This window comes from Bos taurus, chromosome 29, assembly GCF_002263795.3.
Source record: "Bos taurus isolate L1 Dominette 01449 registration number 42190680 breed Hereford chromosome 29, ARS-UCD2.0, whole genome shotgun sequence".
In the NCBI taxonomy this organism is placed as follows: Eukaryota; Metazoa; Chordata; class Mammalia; order Artiodactyla; family Bovidae; genus Bos; species Bos taurus.
The window spans coordinates 40,350,240-40,369,805 of NC_037356.1; the positions used below are offsets into that span (position 1 = coordinate 40,350,240).

General features: G+C 49.6%; 2 protein-coding genes across 3 annotated transcripts in view; one reads left to right on the top strand and one right to left on the bottom strand.

Moving 5' to 3' along the window:
• Positions 1-979, bottom strand: part of FADS1 (fatty acid desaturase 1) — a 107,183-nt gene extending 106,204 nt beyond the window's left edge. Inside the window, exon 1 of the mRNA XM_005226961.5 lies at positions 686-979. Coding sequence (XP_005227018.1) covers positions 686-979 — 294 coding nt within the window. The remainder of the gene's footprint in view (positions 1-685) is intronic.
• FADS2 (fatty acid desaturase 2) overlaps positions 303-19,566 on the top strand; it is a 37,018-nt gene continuing 17,754 nt past the window's right edge. The window contains 4 exon segments of one of the 2 annotated variants that reach the window (NM_001083444.1): positions 303-536; positions 12,333-12,443; positions 13,913-14,110; positions 14,230-14,331. In NM_001083444.1, the coding sequence (NP_001076913.1) occupies positions 330-536; positions 12,333-12,443; positions 13,913-14,110; positions 14,230-14,331 (618 nt within the window). In that variant the 5' untranslated portion in view covers positions 303-329. 2 annotated transcript variants of the gene reach the window in all.

The window sequence follows — 19,566 nt, forward strand, 5'->3', positions numbered from 1 at the left end:
GGGAGGATGCGGAGCCCCGGGCGGGGGGAGCCGGAGGGGCGGGCAGAGGAGGTTTCGAGGCCCTGAGCTACCCAGGAGTTTTGCAGGCAAAAGTCCACTGCAAGCTGGGGGTAGGGGGTGGGGAGGGGGGCGGAGGGAGGGCTGGAGGGAGGGGACCGCTTGGGGGCACTTGGAAGCGGAGAGGAAGGCAAGGATACTCCGGAGCCGAGGCCAGGAGGCTGGGGGAGGGGACGTCGTGGGAGGAGGAGGAGGAGAAGACAAAAGCCGAAAGGAGAAGGGCCCGGACAGCACTCACCGCAGTGCACTGGGCCACCCGGTCAGCAGGCAGCATGGGGAAGGGGGGAAACCAGGACGAGGGGGCCACCGAGCTTGAGGCGCCGATGCCTACCTTCCGCTGGGAGGAGATTCAGAAGCACAACCTGCGCACCGACAAGTGGCTGGTCATCGATCGCAAGGTCTACAACATCACTAAATGGTCCAGCCGGCACCCCGGGGGCCAGCGGGTCATCGGGCACTATGCCGGGGAAGATGCTACGGTAAGGGCCTGGGGCCTCTCCCGCCACCCTTCTCCGCTGCAGGAGGGAGGCAGGAGCCGTGGGTCCCAGGGCGTCAGACAAGACCTCCAGCGCCGAATGGAGCTTGGGGGGCCGTCCCGGAGGGAAGGAAAAGTGTCTACGGCGCTCACCTCCCGCTCCGAATCCTCGTTCCGTGGCGCAGTTGGGTCAGCGTGCCGTGGGGGTCGGATTTTGGAGCCCGGGAGGCAGATCCGAGCGGTGGAGATCCGTGCAGGATCTATCGCGCGCGCTCGGACCCTTGCGTCCGTTCCTTCCTCCGGGTTCATCCGTAGCCCGAGACCCCCAAAGCGGGGCGCCGGGACCCTGGGACTTTGGCGCCCCCAGCGTGGAAGATGGCCGCCCCTGGACCCAGCGGAGAGGAGCGGGAGAGGAGCCAGGTGTAGGACTCGGCGCGCGTCCCCCATTCTCCGGCCAGACAAGGGGGCGGGGAAGGAAAGCTAGTCCTCGGCCAGGTCTCGCTCCTGCTGGAATTCCAGTCTCAGACGGTCCGCAATGGCTGCCTCGGAGACCCCGCCTGGTAGCTGCTGTTCCCACGCTTTCAGAGACTACCGAGACCCCCCCCTCCCCGCCCCCACCTCCCGCAGAGATCGGCGTTCTTGAAGGGGAGGGAGGAGGCGGTGCTGATGGAAAACTAGTAGAAAGAAAAAGGGCTGGAGATTGCAAAGCCCAGGTGGAGGGGGCCTTGGGACGGGACGATATAGCAGCACTAGGCTGGCTTGGGCAACAGGTCCGGCTGCACCCGAGGTTACTGTGGGACTTCAGCTCAATGGTCCTGTGTTCCCAAATCCTGCCAAGAATGCCCTTCCTTCATCCTGCCCTGGGAGAGGTAGGGGCGCCCTAGGATCTTCCCGGAGCCAAGGCTGCCCATCTCACCCTCAACTTTAGGCACCAAACCTGCAGCTTTGTGACTGCACAGCACCCCCACCTCCTCCTGAACTCAGAGAGGCAGGGAGGAAAGAAAGGGACCACCCTTGGTGGCAGTGAGCCGGAAGCAGAGGTGTGACAGCGCGGAGAACTTGGGAGAGGTGACTAGGGAGGGATCAACTTGACATAGCTCATCCCACCTGGAGGTCTGGCATGCTGACCTGTTTGGGCTTTTGCTGTTCAAGCTCTATGGGCCTGTCAGTGGGTGGGGTTCTACATCTCCCTACCTCTTCTATCTCTTTGGGACAGGCAGAATCAAAGGATGGGGCAGGTCAGACAGCTATAATCTAAGCTGTTACTTGGCCCCTTGCTTTGACCAGCAGAGGGTCAGTGATAGCTTTTGGCCCCATACCATTTTACTTGCTTGTGAACTTGGCTTAAGCCCTTGGGGCTGTGAAAGTGATCGTGACTTAAGTGGGTATAAGATTTTTAAGTACCATCAGTTTATTATTTCATTGGGACCTTTATACAACCCTGTGAGGAGGTGGCATAAGAGGAGTTCCCAAGTAAAGACTTGACTCTTGGTTGGAGTCTTGCCATGACTTCATTAATAAGTTCTGAAGGTTCCTGCCCATGGTTGAGCCTTCATTGAAAAGTTTCCTAGAAAAGTCAAAAGCCCGTGGATTGGTCTGGTGGATTGGTCTGTTTATTCCATTGTTGTTCTTTAGTTGCTCAGTTGTGTCCAACTCTTCTGCAACCCCATGGACTGTAGCCCGCCAGGCTCCTCTGTCCGTGAAATTCTCCAGGCAAGAATACTGGAGTGGGTTGCCATTTCCTTCTCCAGGGAATCTTCGCCACCCAGGGATCAAACCTGGGTCTCCCGCATCACAGGCAGATTCTTTACTGTCTGAGCCACCAGGGAGAGGGAAGCCCATTTATTCCATAGTGTTAAATAAATATATTTTCCTAGGTTGGCAAGGCATTTCATAAACTGCAAGCATTAGATAAATGCAATGGAGTATTATTTACTGCAACATACCAAGTCTAAGCTTGTACTGCTCACTGTATGACAGGCCAGTAGTCAAGAGACAGTTGTTGTGGCAAGGAATAAGAACTTTATACCTAAGGCCACCAAACTGAGAAGAGAGTGGGCTCCTGCCCCAAAGACCCATCTTGCCTGAGTTAGAATTCAGGATCCTTTTATACTTAAAGGGGAAGGAGTAAAGTCGAACAGTTCTGGTTTCCATTAGCCTCATGAGGGGATGTGTTAGTGTCTTCCTCCCTGCAGTCATTCACAGGTTTGGTCAGGAGGTTTTCTGGGAGCTAAACAAAGGTATTAATATTTTAGCTCAATGTTCATTACCTGGGAAGCAGTTTCCCAGAAATGAGCCATTATGTATAATTTAAGTTTATAGGCAAACATCCCTTTAGAGATTAACTTGTAATAGACTACAGACAAGGTTCTAACATATTACGTTATCAGAGAAGTGAGTGTAAGAGTGAGGATTATGTAACAGCTGGAATGTAAAGTAAACAAAGAGGAATTTGGAGGAAACTTTTTAAAATCTATGCCAGGTCTATTTGGTGTAGCAAGACACAGAATCGCTATGCCCAGAGCTTACTGCCTTGTGAGATAAAACTTTTGGGGCATGAAATGCATTAATCTTGTTAAATAATGGTGGAGTGAGCAACTGGATTTTCTCTCTCTCTCTCCCCATCTCTCTCTCTCCCTCCCCATCTCTCTTTTGCTTGGGACCACAATTGAAAAAGACCACACAGGAAGTCTGGTGTCTCTGGAGAGGGGACTCCAGGGACACGGGAACAGGCTGGGAATGGAGAGACTACTTTCTGGCTGTTGAACAAGTGGCTTTGCTCTTGGGCATGGACTTCCTCAGAGTGGGGGCAATGAGAGTATTTACAGTCTTGTAAAGTTTGGGAAGGGTTGATGGGTAGATAGAGGTCAGCTTCCTGGGAGCACTCGAATGCACTGTTCTGAGCCAATCTAGATGCAGTAGAATCCTCACCGGAGGCTGGCAGTCAAGGAAGCCAGATAATCTGGGGCCTCAACAGGGGATTTTCCTGTTACCGAAGAGCAAGAACAAGCAGTTGTCATTTGGTCCTTCTGCTTTCAAGCGTAAAAAATGAAACTACATTTTTACAGCTCACAAGGCACAATTGTACAGATCAGGCCTGTAGTGAGTAGCTCTCATTGATGCTGGGTTTAAAAACCTTGCTATCTTGGCAGCGTACCTGCTAAGTCGCTTCAGACTCTTTGTGACCCTATGGAGCTTCTCAGACTCCTCTGTCCGTGGAATTCTCCAGGCAAGGATACTGGAGTGGGTTGCCATGCCCTTCTCTAGGAGATCTTTCCAACCTGGGGATCAAACCCATATCTCTTAACATCTCCTGCACTGAGAGGCGAGTTCTTTACCACTAGCACCACCTGGGAAGCCCCTCTTGGCAAAGTGAAGTCGCTCAGTCGTGTCCGACTCTTTGAAACCCCATGGACTGCAGCCTACCAGGCTCCTCTGCCCATGGGATTTTCCAGGCAAGAGTACTGGAGTGGGCTCCCATTTCCTTCTCTAGGGGATCTTCCCAACCCAGGGATCAAACCCAGGTCTCCCGCATTGCAGACAGTCGCTTTACCATCTGAGCCACCAGGGAAGCGCCTCTTGGCAGCACTCAGACCAGTATCAGGATCTACCATCAGGGAGACCTCCTAGCCCATCTTCCCTTCCCGCCTCCTCTACTCCTTCCTGTTTTCACCTTGGGTTTCTTCCCTTCTAGTCCTCTGGCTCTTCTCCAGTCTTTGTCTTGCTGTGGGCAAAGGGAGCCCTTGCCTGTGTCCCAGGGCGTCTTTCCTCTTTCAGAGGCAGAGTCCACCGCTGCAGAACTTTTTTTTTTTTTCCTATTGAAGTATAGTTAATTTACAGTGTTGTGTCAGTTTCAAATGTACAGCAAAGTGATTCAGTTATATACATACATACAGATTTCAGACTTTTTCAGATTCTATTACAAGATATCGCATATAGTTCCCTGTGCTATACAGTAATGCCCTCGTTGTTTATCTATTTTATATATAGTAGTGTGTATGTGTTAATCCCAAACTCTTAATTCATCTCAAACCTCCTTCCCACCCTCCATCCAGAACTTTTCATGTTTAACAAAGACTCATCATACATTTTCAGGCTTCCCTGATGGCTCAGCAGGTGAAGAATCTGCCTGCAATGCAGGAGATGCGAGTTCAGTCCCCAGGTCAGGAAGATTCCCCTGGAGGAGGAAATGCAACCCACTCCAGTATTCTTGCTTGGAAAATCCCATGGACAGAGGAAGCTGGTGGGCTGCAGTCCATGTGGTAAAGAATCAGACACAACTAAGCATGCTCTTACAGTTACTCATCACACATTTTCCCCAGCATCTCTGTAGCCCCAAGTTGGTCCTGGGCACAAAGGTGAATATCTAAAAGGTAGTGAGTGCACCTGCTGGATTTACTTCTCTCCTTTCAAACGGAGACTTGAATCTGGAACTTTTACCTCTAGACCCCAGCTGCCCCACCTCTGTGCATTGTCACAGTGACTTCCTGCCCTGTCTGCATCCATCGCCTCTGGGAACCCAGGGAAGGTGAGAAGAGGTCAAGATTCATTCCTCTTTTCATTTCTCCTAAGCTGTTCTTGGGAAAAGGCGACAGCTTGAAAATGGAATGAATCTCTGGCCTCCTCAAGTCAGGATGCTGCAGGTTTGAAAGGCAGAGGACCTGGGTTTGAGTCCTAGCTTTAGGAATCCTAGGCAAGGCACTTAACCCTGAACTTCACTTTCCAGGTCTATGAAATGGGAAGGTTATTTATTATCAGGCTTACATTGGCTGTGGGTGAGTCACTCTTTAAATTTCAGAACACTCTACTGGTGTGCAGGGTCATTACTGTGGGACCCTTAGCCTCCTGCACATGGGTATATAGGTTCCCAGCATGCATAATAGTTCAGTTCAGTCACTCAGTTGTGTCCTACTCTTTGCAACCCATGGACTGCAGCACACCAGGCTTCCCTGTCCATCACCAACTCCCAGAGCTTGCTCAAACTCATGTCCAACGAGTTGGTGATACCATCCAACTGAAACCGTTTACCTCAGATTGGGACTTGAACCCACATGGCTGGGACTCGAAACCAGCCAAAACCCAGCTTGGGACTTCAGCCCACATGGCTGGGACTCAAACCTAGCCAAAATCCAGTTTGGAACTTGAACCCATGTGGCTGGAACTCGAAACCAGCCAAAACCCTGCTTGGAGCTTGAAACAGCCAAAACCCATGGTACCTGGTTTCAGGACATAATGAAGCTTAGGTTCTTGATGTCTCATCACAGAAAGAATTCGGTGAGAGAGAAAGTGATAGGTAAGAAGTGGATTTATTCAGATATAGAGAGAAGCACACTCCACAGACAGAGTGTGGGCCATCACAGAGGGCTAATGCGGCTGCAAAATTTGATGTGGTTAGTTTTTATAGGCTGGGTAATTTCATATGCTAATGAGTGGGAGGATTATTCCAGCTATTTTTCGGGAAGGGCTGGAGATTTCCAGGATTTGGGCCACCGCCCTCTCCTTGGTCTTTTAACAGCGCTGTGGAACTGTCATGGCACCTCTGGGTGTGTCATTTCACTTGTTAATTGAGGATTAAGATCTAGTCTTGTCTGCCACTTTGGTCCCATTTGATTCTAATTGGTTTATGTTGTGTCCTTGGGCTGTGTCATTCTTTTAAAAGTTGTGCCCTGCCCCTTTCCCTCCTGTTACACAACGTCTCATCCTCTGTCGTCTTGTCTCCTCCTCCCTTTAATCTTTCCCAGCATCAGGGTCTTTTCCAATGAGTTGGTTCTTTGCATCAGGTAGCCAAAGTATTGGAGTTTCAGCTTCAGCATCAGTCCTTCCAATGAATATTCATTCCGATGAATATTCAGAACTGATTTTCTTTAGGATTGACTGGTGTGATCTCCTTGCTGTCCAAGGGACTCTCAAGAGTCTTCTCCAACACCACAGTTCAAAAGCATCAATTCTTCGGCTCTCAGTTTTCCTTATGGTCCAACTCTCACATCCATCCACGATTACTGGAAAAACCATAGCTTTGACTATACGGACCTTTGTCGGTAAAATAATGTATCTGCTTTTTAATATGCTGTCTAGGTTTGTCATAGGCTTCCCTCGTGGCTCAGTTGGTAAAAAGAATCCGCCTGCAATGTGGAAGACCTGGGTTCAATCCCTGGGTTGGGAAGATCCCCTGGAGAAGGGAAAGGCTACCCACTCCAGTATTCTGGCCTAGAGAATTCCATGGACTGTACAGTCCATAGGATCGCAAAGAGTCGGACTCGGCTGCGTGACTTTCACTACACTACTACTACCACTAGGTTTGCCATAGCTTTCCTTCCAAGGAGCAAGTGTCTTTTCATTCCATGGCTGCAGTCACCATCTGCAGTGATTTTGGAGCCCAAGAAAATAAAGTCTGTCACTCTTTCCATTGTTTCCCCACCTATTTGCTCTTTCACTTTCATCAAGAGGCTCTTTAGTTCCTCTTTGCTTTTTGAATAAGAGTGGTGTCATCTGCATATCTGAGGTTATTGATATTTCTCCCAACAAGTCTTGATTCTAGCTTGTGCTTCATCCAGCCCGGCATTTCGTATGATGTACTCTGCATGTAAGTTGAATAAGCAAGGTGACAACATACAGCCTTTACGTACTCCTTTCCCAATTTGGAACCAGTCCGCATAGTAGGGAGTTCAGTAAACCAGAAAAGAAGAAGCAGGAAGCAGAGGAAACTTGGTGACCTCTTTGTTGCCAAAGGTAAAAGATATTTATATGAAATCCCTCTGGTGTCTGTGCCTCTTGAAGACAGCTCCACCCCCTCAGCTAGATCTTTGTGGGAGCAGTCCACTTCCTGCTGGCTGTAGCCTCTGGGAGGTCTGGTACCCAGCCCTAGCATTGCTGATATGTTCAGCATTTTACTGAGATGTGTTCCCTTGCTGTAATCCCTTCATGCCTGGGTTGCCTGTGCCTGGCATCAGCAGGGACCCTCTCGTCAGGAGCCCTCTGGCCACAGAACACTGCGGGGTGGGGCCCCCCACCCCAGCCTCCATTGCTTCTTTCCCTTGGAGGGGACATGGTACAGGGGCTTCCCACCCTGCCCTCATCCTGCTTAAATCTCCCCACTGTGGAAAGGAAGTCAGCATCCTTGGATCCAGCTGAGAACAAAGGGTCCCTCCTCTGCATCTCCCTCTGTAATCCCTTGTTCTGCAGAATCCTTGTGCCTAGGGCCACTGCTGGCAGTGTTGTCTGCCCTGAGTTTGCTTCTCCTGAGCTTCCCCAGTCCCTGGCCATGCGCCCAGAAGTGGGAAGCTGGATTAGAGATTCACCTTGCTCTGCAGAGGTGGGAGGCTTCCCAGAATTCACCAGCCAGTGCAGGAGACGTGAGAGACGCAGGTTCGAGATCTGAGTCTGGAAGATCCCCTGGAGTAGGAAATGGCAACGCACTCCAGTATTCTTGCCTGGAAAAATCCCATGGACAGAAGAAGAGCCTGGCGGACTACAATCTATAGTCTTGCAAAGAGCTGGACACCACTGAGCACACACACACAGCACGCCGCAGAGGTGGACACAGCCAGAAATAAGACGTGACACCTGGTGGTCAGTGCAGGAGGAGCTGTGAGTTCTGCTCAGCACATGGTGGCTGGACAGGGAGGATCTCTTCATGCAGAAAGGGCTGGCATGGGAAACGGGAGATGGTGGAAGCAGGAACTGGTGAAGATCTTTCATTTGGGAATCTGGGTGTTTTGGTCCTTTATCTACAACGTAACCTCCCTAGCATCTAATACACACATCTACCCTCCTGGGGGTAAGTCTGCCACCCAACCACTGGCCACTCCCTCCCCTTCACCTGCGTCCCTGGCCTTCCTGGAAAGTCTTTGGTTCCAGTCTCCCTGTCAGATGAGGATAAAGCTTGTTTTCAGTTCTTGTTCCAAAGTCAACACGTGGATTGGCCTGTACTACCTTGCCCCTTGGCCTACCTCGTGTGAGCCAGATGCTTTAACCGAGCAGCTGCTGGGAGCCCCCTGCAACCTTGTGAGGCGCACCTGTGACACTTGCAAGGGGACACACAAAAAGGCAACTTTCAGGAGGAAGAAGCTCATGCTGATCGAGGCCTTTGTATGAACAGGGCTTCCCTGGTGGCTCAGATGGTTAAGAATCTGCCTGCAACGCAGGAGATCCAGGTTCGGTCCTTGGGTCAGGAAGACTGCCTGGAGGAGGAAATGGCAACCCACTCCAGTATTCTTGCCTAGGGAATCCCATGGACACAGGAGCCTGTCAGGCTGCAGTCTACGGGGTCGAAAAAGGATCAGACGCGACTGAGCGACTAAACAACAACTGCTACTTGAATGTCACCTTCCCAGGCTCCAGTGCCTTGATCTGTAAAGTGGGGCTTCAGGCTTCAGGGAGGTAAGGGAGACCACTTTCCTTTCTCCCCACCTGGCACGTTGTGGTCCTTCCTCTCCTTTGGCCTCTAGAGATGGCCCAGGGGTGGCCTCGGTCAGGACAGGAGTCTTATCTGCTCCTCCAGGTTCCTCAGCCGAGGCTGGGAGATGTGACCTGGACCTGGTCGGGGGAGGCAGTGGGTGCTGGGTAAGAGGCGATGGCTTGGCAGAGTAGAGATTGTTTCATTATTATCAGCCGTTGTTCGTCAGGAAACCGCCATACCGAGAACTTCCCCTTTGCTTCTCAAAAGCTGTGGTGTCATTTGAGGTGAAGCAGTGACAGGGTCTTTCTCAGCTCTGACTTTGGAAGGCTGTGCTCACTGCAGGCCGGCTTCCCGGTGTCTCAGGGGTAAAGCATCTGCCTGCAGTGCAGGAGCTGCCCGGGATGCAGGTTCGATCCCAGGGTTGAGAAGATCCCTGGAGGAGGGCATGGCAACCCACTCCAGTATTCTTGCCTGGAGAATTCCATGGACAGAGGAGCCTGGTGGGCTGCAGTCCATGGGGTCGCAAAGAGTTGGACGCAACTGAAGCGACTTAGCACTCCCACACACTCACTGCCTTACCACCAAGGCCTCTGGGGGCTCCTGATGAGCCCTTTCTCAGGCCCTCGGAACCGTGGGGCGGGAGGGTTCTCACATGCAGAGGAGATGGAGGCGGGGGTGGGGCGGAGGTGGCTGCTGGCCCAGAGCAGACCCCAGGCTCCTCGCCGCCTGATCTGGGCCCCTACAATAGCAACCCATCTCTTCTCTGAAGAGGTACTTGCTCTGATCCTCTGCTGCCATCCCTTTTGATTGAGCAAGGTCAGGGTGCAGACATTTTTAAAAGACTCCAGGCCCAGTTTTCCTCTGCACAAAGTGTTGCTTTGTCAGTCTGTTCTAGACACAGATAGAATAAAGACCGGGCAAAAGGGCTTGATGCCAGGAAACAGACGAATATTGGCAATCACCCTTGTGAGATACTTGGGCAGGGGGGCTGAACACACTTTTATGAATTGTCAGCATCTTCCTCATTTCTTCCTTGTTTTCTCTTAAATTTTGAAAATTTCCAAATACACAGAAAACTTGAAAGAATTAAACACTTGTGTATCCTTAACCAAGATTCACTAATCTCAACATTTTGCCATATTCATATTCCTCTTTATGCATATATGCATGTTTTTTGCTGAATTATATGAAAATAATATGAAAATAAACTGCATCATTATTATGCCATTTCAGCATCCTCTAAGAACAGGGACATTCTGTAACATAATCGCAATACTTTGGTTACATTTAAGAAAATTAATACTGATTCTTTATTAATTTTTAATATATTTATTTATGACTGTGCTGGGTCTTTGTTGCTGCTTGCCAGCTTTTCTCTAGTTTCGAGGTGTGGGCTTCTCATTACAGTGGTTTCTTTTGTTGCAGAGCAAACTCTAGGGCCTGTGGGCTTAGTTGCCCGGCAACATATGAAATCTTCCCAGGCCAGGGATCAAACCCGTATCCCCTGCACTGGCAGGCGTATTCTTAACCTCTGGACCTTCAGGGAAATTCAATAGTGATTCTTTTAACATGACCAGATATCTTGTCCATATTCAAAATTTCTCATTCCACCCCAGAATGTCTTGGAGAACTGCTGGGTTCCCCCCACCCCAAACAGGAGCCTTTCAAATCAAATACTGCAGTTTTTATACTCTTTTGTTATATCTTTTTCTGTCTCTTTTAATCTAGGGCCCCTCCTCCCACACACCTCCTACACACACAGAGACATCCTCACTTTTCTACAACGACATTGATTTTTCCAATTGTTTCTCATGGTGTCATTTGATCTGTTCTTCTCTCCAAGCGAAGTCTCAAGACTTGATTTTTTTTTAATTTTAAGTTGAAATATAGTTGATGTCCAGTATTATGTTGGCTTCCCAGGTGGCTCAGTGGTAAATAATCTGCCTGCCACTGTAGGAGATGCACGAGATGAAGGAGACATGGGTTTGATCCCTGGTCAGGAAGATCCCCTGGAGGAAGGCATGGCAACTCACTCCAGCATTCTTGCCTGGAGAATCCCACGGACAGAGGAGTCTGGTGGGCTCTAGTCCCTGGGGTCGAACAGAGTCAGACTGACGTACCGACTATGCGGGCACACACAGTATTCTGTTAATTTCAGGTGCACCTTGAAGCTTAGTTTGATGCAAGGTGGACATGGTTTATCACTGCCCACCATGGGGGTGGGGGACTCTACTGTCAGCTCATCTCTAAAAGAAATGCTATATTTGTTTTACGTAACATACATAATATGTATAGGAAAAAAACTGGGAAAAAATATCCTGATATATTAGCAGTGGTGGTCATTCTCTGAGTGGTATTATTTTCCTCTTCTTCTGTACATTTTGTGAATTTGCCAAAATTATCCACATTGCTTAACAGTTGGAAAAAAACGTTAAAAGGCACAGCATTCATTGTTTTAATTTTAAAAGCAATGCAGCAATATGAGAGTTTGGAAAGTTTGCAGATAAAGCAAGGCCTGATGCCACAGGCTTAACACATAACAGTTTAGCTGCTGCTGCTGCTGCTGCTGCTAAGTCGCTTCAATCGTGTCCAACTCTGTGCGACCCCATAGACGGCAGCCCACCAGGCTCCTCTGTCCCTGGGATTCTCCAGGCAAGAACACTGAAGTGGGTTGCCATTTCCTTCTCCAATGTATGAAAGTGAAAAGTGAAAGTGAAGTCGCTCAGTCATGTCCGACCCTCAGCGACCCCATGGACTGCAGCCTACCAGGCTCCTCCGTCCATGGGATTTTCCAGGCAAGAGTACTGGAGTGGGTTGCCATTGCCTTCTCCATAACAGTTTAGAGATCTGCATGAAAAAGCTTTAATAATCTTCATAATAATTTTCATACCTTTTCAAAATATGAAAGACCTCCTCCCACCAGTGCATTTATGTAATCATGTATTTGTTTTGGGTATAGCATCATCTGAGCACATTTTGCATGCCTGTGCTAGGCTCCAGGCTTGTTCTTTATTGACAGCTGTGTGCACCGCGTGGTGGGTGGCGTAGTTTGCCAGGAACCAGGCAGCTGGCAGAGTAGCCCTCGGAGAATTTGGTTCCCAGCCCTGCCCAGCCCGCATCCCTGGAGGGGCACGTTTTTTGGTAAACATCCTTGGCGAGCTCAGCGGCCCCTCATCAGGGTGCAGCTCCAAGTGGCATCTCCATGGGAATCGGGCGCCAAGGGACCTGCCAGGAGGAGGCTCAGAGAACACTTGGGGTCGGATCACGGATGCCCCGTTTGGTGTCCTGGGGTCCTAGTGGCACAGAGCTTCTGCTGGCAAGCCCTGCCCTCCCTGGGGTGGAGGTGCTGGCCGGAGCCGCAGTAGAGGTCTTTGTATTCACCACCTGCCCCCTGCTCTCCAGGACGCCTTCCTGGCCTTCCACCGCAACCTTGATTTTGTGCGCAAGTTCATGAAGCCCCTGTTAATTGGCGAGCTGGCCCCTGAGGAGCCCAGCCAGGACCGCGGCAAGAATGTGAGTCTGACCGGATGAGGAAGGAGGGGAAGGCTGGAGTGGTGGAGGGGGGGATCACCCCAAAATGGTGAGTGTAGGGTGCTGGGTAGGAGCCTTTGTGCCCGTCCAGGGAGAACCATTGCTCGTCACCTGAGGTCAGGGAGGACTCCCCTGGCCCTGGTGAGCCCGCCTCCTCCTGTGCCAGCTTGGGTTTGCCCCCCACCCCCGCCCTTGGAGTAATTCATTCTTAGCCTCTCTACCTGTGGGGCCTCAGTGGTGCCAGGCTGGGCACAGAGGGTTTCCCTCTTGCCCAGTCGCTTGCCCTTATATCTGGACTTTCTTCCCTCTCATGCCCTGCCCCTGCCTCCTAGCTTCCCTCTTTCTCCCAGTGATACCCTCTTTCCCAGACCCACCCTTGACTCTGCCCCCCATGTGCCAGAGCACTGAGCCCTCTCCTGTCTGATAGAGTGTTCAGAACAAATGGTACATGTCAGGTAGTGGAAAACATAAGCTTTTTAATCATTTAATTTAGTTCATGTGTTTGGCCACACCACATGTGGGATCTTAGGTTCTCTTACCAGGGATCGAACCCACATCCCCAGCAGTAGAAGCATGGTCTTAACCAATGGACCGCCAGGGAAGTCCCTAAGCTTAAAAAAAAAAAAAAAAAGGTATAAATTAGACATAACAAAATTTACCATTTTAACCTTTCTTAAATAAAATATTTATTTTATTTTGGCTGTGCTGGGCAGCTTGCAAGGATCTCACTTCCTTTACCAGAGATTGAATCAAGGCCCTTAACTGTGAAAGGGTGGACTCCCAACCACTAGGCAACCAGGGAATCCCCCATTTTAACTGTCTGGAAATACACAGTTCAGCGGCTTTGAGTACATTCACATTGTTGTGCAACCATCACCACCATCTGTCTGTAGAACTTTGTCATCACCCCACACTGAGATTCTGTTTCAATTAAACATTAACTACCCATCTGTCCCTCCCAACAGCTCCTGGTAAACACTATTCTTTCTATTGAAGAATCTCTTCTAGGTTCCTCATAGAAGGGGACTCATAAGTATTTGTCTCTTCATGTCTGGCTCAGTTTCACTTAGCTTAATGACTTCAGGGTTTGCTCATTAGCAGCATGTGTCATCATTTCCCTCCCTTTTGAAGGCTGTGTAATGTTCCATTGTATGTAAGCACCACATTTTATTCAGCCCATTAATAGAATTTGGGTTGTTTCTGTCTTTGGCCTATTTTGAATAATGCTGCTACACGGAATGGACAGCATTTTGAGTGAAATCCTTTCTTTGCACTGAACTGGCTGTAGACAAACACAGAGTTCCAAGGCTGTGCCAGGTCCAGGTAGGTGCATAGCAACAGCAGCCGTTTTAGTGCATAGCAGCTGGGCTCCTCCGGAGCTTGGGTGTGTGGATTGGTACCCCCTGGAGCAGCTGGGCGGTTGACTCCTTCCTCGTGCTCTGGCTCAACAGTCCCAGATCACCGAGGACTTCCGGGCCCTGAGGAAGACCGCTGAGGACATGAACCTGTTCAAGAGTAACCAGCTCTTCTTCCTTCTCCACCTGGCCCACATCATCGCCATGGAGAGCATCGCCTGGTTCACTCTCTTCTACTTTGGCAACGGCTGGATTCCAACCATCATTACGGCCTTCGTCCTTGCTACCTCTCAGGTGAGGCGTGACACCCTCACCTATCACTTGAAGCCCCTGCCCCCTGCCTCCCCCAGCTGGCAGAGGCCTGGTGCCTAGGTGCCAACGCTCTGAAAGCCTCCATGGCCCTCTCTCCCCAGGCCCAGGCTGGATGGCTGCAACACGATTACGGCCACCTCTCTGTTTACAAGAAGTCCATGTGGAACCACATCGTCCACAAGTTCGTCATCGGTCACTTAAAGGTAAATGTCGGCCACCCTGGGCATCCATTCCATCAGTTAGTGGGTGGGCACAGTGCCATCTCGCTTCCCTCAGAGCAGGTCGCCTCTCCGGTCAGTGTCCTGGCTGAGCTGTAGGACCTGCTAATCCTCTGCTTCTCTGAGCTTCCAAGGCCTGTCTCCTAACCACACTAGACACATAAAACCAGGGTAGTGGTTGTGAAAACAGGCACGTACTTCTTAGTTGATTACATTTGTTCCTTACCTAAGGACTTACTGATAAATTCCTTTCAATTTGGGGCCAGTAAAGAAGCAGTCTCTCTCGCTCCCTTTTTTTTTTTTAATTAAAGCAGAGTTGGTTTACAATGTTCTGTTAATCTCTGCTGTACAGCAAAGTGATTTAGTTATATGTGGGCTTCCTTGGTGGGCTTCCCTGGTGGCACTAGTGGTAAAGAATCCGCCTGCCAATGCAAGAGATGTAAGAGAGGAGGGTTCGATCCCTGGTTCAGAAAGATCCCCTGAAGAAGGAAAAGGCAACCCAGCATTCTTGCGTGGAGAATCTCATGGACAGAGGGAGAAGCCTGGCAGGCTACAGTCTATAGAGTCGCAAAGAGTCGGGCATGACTGAAGCAACTTAGCATGCAAGCATATATGCATTCCTTCATTCCTTTTTCATATCCTTTTCCATTATGGATAATGAATACAGTTCCCTGTGCTACACAGTAGGTCCTTGCTGTTTATTCATTCCGTATATAATAGCTTGCACCTGAAGAAACAATTTCTCTTAATACATCGGTATGCTTCCTCCATCAGATGATGTTTTATATCTGAGACATCGTGTTTCTCTTAAGTCTTTAGATAAGGGACTTCAAACAGTGTACTGAGCCAAAGGGCAAGAGTTGTGTAAAACCCCGAAGGGCAGGTAGCTGTCTCATCGCCCTACAGATCAGGAGGCCCACCTGCAACAGCCTTGTAGCTTGGCAAGTTTGTACAAAGACGAACTGGACTTGCCAGCGATCTCATGCTTATGTGATAGGCGTTATCTCTTTGGTTTTGGAAATAAGTCCTTGCCAAGTCTCCCTTCGAAACAGATTCTCATCCTCCTGCCCAGCCCTACCCCAGCAGCATCTAGCTGCAAAGACTCCCATCCCTCCCTACCTTGGCTTGGGAAGAGCTACGTGTCTGGGTTAAAATGTCAACCCCTGCAACCCGACAATATCCAGTCTTCCACTTGTCGGCTCTTGATCTGGTTGGGAGTGAATTACCACTGAACTGGTAACCAGTTCCTTAGCAAGCAGTTTGCCTGGCCCTGAGCCTGGAGCTGTCTGAGAACCTGGTTTCTTTCCAGAATTTCAGGGGTGAAGGATGCACATAGTAGAGCGCTTTGTTTCATTTTGTGCCCTTTTCTGTTGGAGAAAACCCTCCTCGGTGTTGGAAGTAACGTTTCACTCCAGACCCAGGTTATCCCTACACACTTAACAAAGATGGCCTTTGTCCTGTTTCCAGATTCTGAGTGGGAGCCGGGAGGGCCTGTCCCTCCTGATGTCCGTGTGTCCTTGAAGGGCTCTGGGACACAGCTCTTGTGTCAGAAGATGAGGTCAGGACAGGGGACTGGCCTTCTTTTAGAACGTTGATTTGTGAAATCTGGAGTGACAGGGTACTCGGGCTGGGAGGCTGTAGGAGGTCAAGGCCCTGGGTTCTGTTGATGGCTTCCAGCTTCCTGCTAGCTGTGCCCATGCTGTGTCCAAGCCAGTGGCACAACTGGGCAGCTCAGTCCGGGCTGCCCCAGAGCGAGGAGCATCCCAGCTTTCACAGCGTCGCTCTGGCACATGGTGGGCACATGGCTGCAGACAAGCCTGTAGGTCCAGCTGTTCCTCTGGTCCCTTTGCTGGCACAGAAAGGAACTGACTGGGGAAGATCTTCAAGGACCCCACCAACTCGGATGTCTTAGCTCAGCCCACTGAGGGCACTGAACGAGGTGCCGGGAGCTTCAGGATGCTGGGGCCCGCTTCTTAATGCCAGCCCATGCTGCCCGTGGGATTCCCCGGGTGAGCCCTCCACCTCCCTACTATGCCTTTTCCTTTGGTCCCCATCACTTCCGGTGGCCATTTCTTCCCATGTCACTTCCGGTGGCCATTTCTTCCCGGGGTTAACCTTGTACAGACATGGTTCTGTGAGGGTGAGCCTCTGTTTGGCATTGCACTCAGGGTGAAATGCAAACCGCTAGGCCTGGCACCATCTAGACTGCATCTGGAGATGGAAATATTTGGAACCCAGAGTCTTTCTTCAGCCTTATCTGGGGCCACCAGGGCTGGGACTAGGGTGAGGCAAGTGAGCACACAAGTGTGTGCCAGGAACCCAAAATTTAAGCGATGACAAAAAGAATCAGGAGTGAAATAAGTAGCATTTTAATGCAATATTTTAAAAGCTTTTAAATTTTATTTTGGGGTATAAGCTGACTAACAATGTTGTGATAGTTTCAGGTGGACAGCAAAGGGACTCAGCCATACATATACATGTATCCATTCTTCCCCAAAGTTCCCCTCCTATCCAGGCTGCCATGCAATTTTTTTTTTAAGTAAAATTAATGCAAAAAAAAAAAAAAATCCACAAGCAACAAAATACCAACATTTTAAATAAAGATTAGGACTTTGAGACATATTGGAATATGAAACCGAAGGACAATTTGTATCTTATGTACATGTTTTTATGTGTTTGCTCTCTCTTTTTTTTTAACTGGTTGAATTTCGTTCACCAGAACATTAAAGTAGTTGAAAGTAGTTGAAAGCTACTTAAAATTTGGAAAGGTGGTATATAAAAAGTCCCAAGATGAAGTTTAAATTTATTATTTATACTGAAACCAAATTTATTAGTATTTTACTTCAGTTTAATTAAAAATTACTTGACTGTCACTTGGTTGAGAGAGATTGGCAAACTCGGCAATTCTCTCATTTCAAAACAAGATGAGCGAAAGGGTGATAGATTTTTGAAAATATTGTTAATGAGGCTCTACTATGGCTCTGCCCAGCACTGCTGGCGCCAAGGAGGCTTTCTCTCTGCTTCTGTGACAGCCCACTCTCCCCTTCCCCCAAGGCTGTCACCCGGCCTCTGTCAGAAAAGGGACCCTTGCTCTGTCTGCCCCCTCCTACCCAAAATGCTGCCCAAGGGCAGACCTTCTGAGTGGCCTCCCAAAACTTTTACAGCTCCGTCAGCGTATCCCAGTGTGGAGTGAGACCCCCCAACCCCCGTGTGGAGTGGAGACCCCCCTAACTCCATTGTGGGGTGAAGCCCCCCTCAGTGTGGAGTGAGGCCCCCTACCCATGTGGAGTGGGGCCCCCCTACCCCAGTGTGGAGGGAGGCCCTACTCTCCCTTGGTAGACAATGGCTGGCCTCCTTCCCTGCTCCATCCCTAGGACAGGCATCTTTGAATCATGGCTCCAAGGCAGGCAGGGCTGCCCTGTCCCAGGAATGGTATGTAAAGTTGGGCCTAGTGAAGAAGAACGGAAGAGAATCAGCAGAGAAGAGCACCATCAAAAACTATTTCATCATTACACCCCATGCCAAGTTCGGGGGTGGCCCCACCTTGCCACATCGCATCCTCATGGTGCTCACAGCCCATCTTTCTTTCCTCCAGTTACTCATTCAACAAACATCTCTTGGGTGGTGTATTCTAAACCTCATGTTTCACATACCTTGCTCCTTAATTCCTTTGTGCCAGGGACTCCATTGTGCTTTTCCTAGGACCTTGGCTCCTTTTGGCTAGAAAGACCAATGTATCATCTCATTTCCCAATCCTCTAAACTCTCATTTGCTGTTATTTTTTATTTTTGCTCTGTTGGGTTTGGAGGCACAGGGACCTGAGGTCATTGCAAAGGCCACAGCTGCTCAGAGCTGTTCCCACCCACGGCCCTTAGGGTCCGGAGACTGTGTTTGTACCCAAACATCTTCCAAGTAAAATGTTTGTTTTTGCAATTAGGCCTTTTTGTAGATGGCCAGACCCTAGGCCAAAGCATTGATTGATCCAGCAGCTGTTCACCCGTGAAACCCTCATGCTGACGAGTCAGAGTTTTGTTTCCTTCTTTGTATGCCTGGGTGACTCCATGGAGGGACATGCCCTCAAAATACGTCCGGAGTTGGAGCTGGTGAGACAGAAATTCATGGCCTTGAAAGAAATACTCATGTAATGCATCTTGTCTCCTAGAGTCATAATTTTATTATGACTTTTATTACAATTTTTTGTTATTTTTGGCCACATTGTGTGGCTTGTGGGATCTTAGTTCCCTGTCCAGGGACTGAAGCTAGGCCCTCGGCGGTGAAAGCTTGGAACTCTAATCCCTGGACTGCCAGGGAATTCCCTGGGATTATCATTTGCCTGTTAGAACCAGAAAGCGCTTACCTGCTTGTGCTGGTGATTGTTTATTAAGCTCCCCCAAGCATTTTGGATATGGTGTGACTCACCCACATGACTCAGCGGTCACCTCTCAGTGCAGTGGCACGTCTGGCTGTGGGGCTGTCTCTTGCCAGCTACTCTCTGGGCCCTCTGAGAGCAGGAGCCGTTTGTGGTCTTCATTTTTTTTTTTGTTTTAAGCTTTCTTGATCTAATTTACAAGCTCTACAGTTTGCCAATTTACATGTGCAAATCAATGACTTGTAGTATATTCACAGATTTGTGCACCCTCCATCACAATCCGTTTCAGAACATCTTTATCACCCCCAAAAGAAACCCCACACCACTTAGCCATCAGTTCCAAACCCCTCATCCCAACCCTGGAACTGGGTAACCACTCATCTTTCTGTCCAAGGATTTCCCCAATGCTGGATATTTCATACAAATGGGATCGCAGGACGTTGTGAATAGACTGCTTTGAGGCTGTTTCTTTCACTTAGCATCGTCCTTTCCAGGTCCATCCATGTTGTGGTGTGTCAGTGCGTCACACCTTTTTATGGCATGGCCACACAAGATTCCATTTGGATCTGCCACAGTGTGTATCCACTCTTCAGTGCATGGACCTTTGGGTTGTTTGCGCCTTTTTGGTTATTTTAAATAATGCTGCTGGGAATGTTTGTGTACAGGTTTTTGTGTGGCCGTGTTTTCGTTTCTTTTGGGTACACATACCTAAGGGTGCAGTGCTGGGTCCGTGTGGTAAGGACTACTTCTTACTGTTCCCCAAATGGAAGTGTTCCCCTCTGCACAACAGGCGCAGATGAGAGACAAGCAGAGGATGAGGGGTGTTAGCCTCACCCCTGGGACTGGCAGAC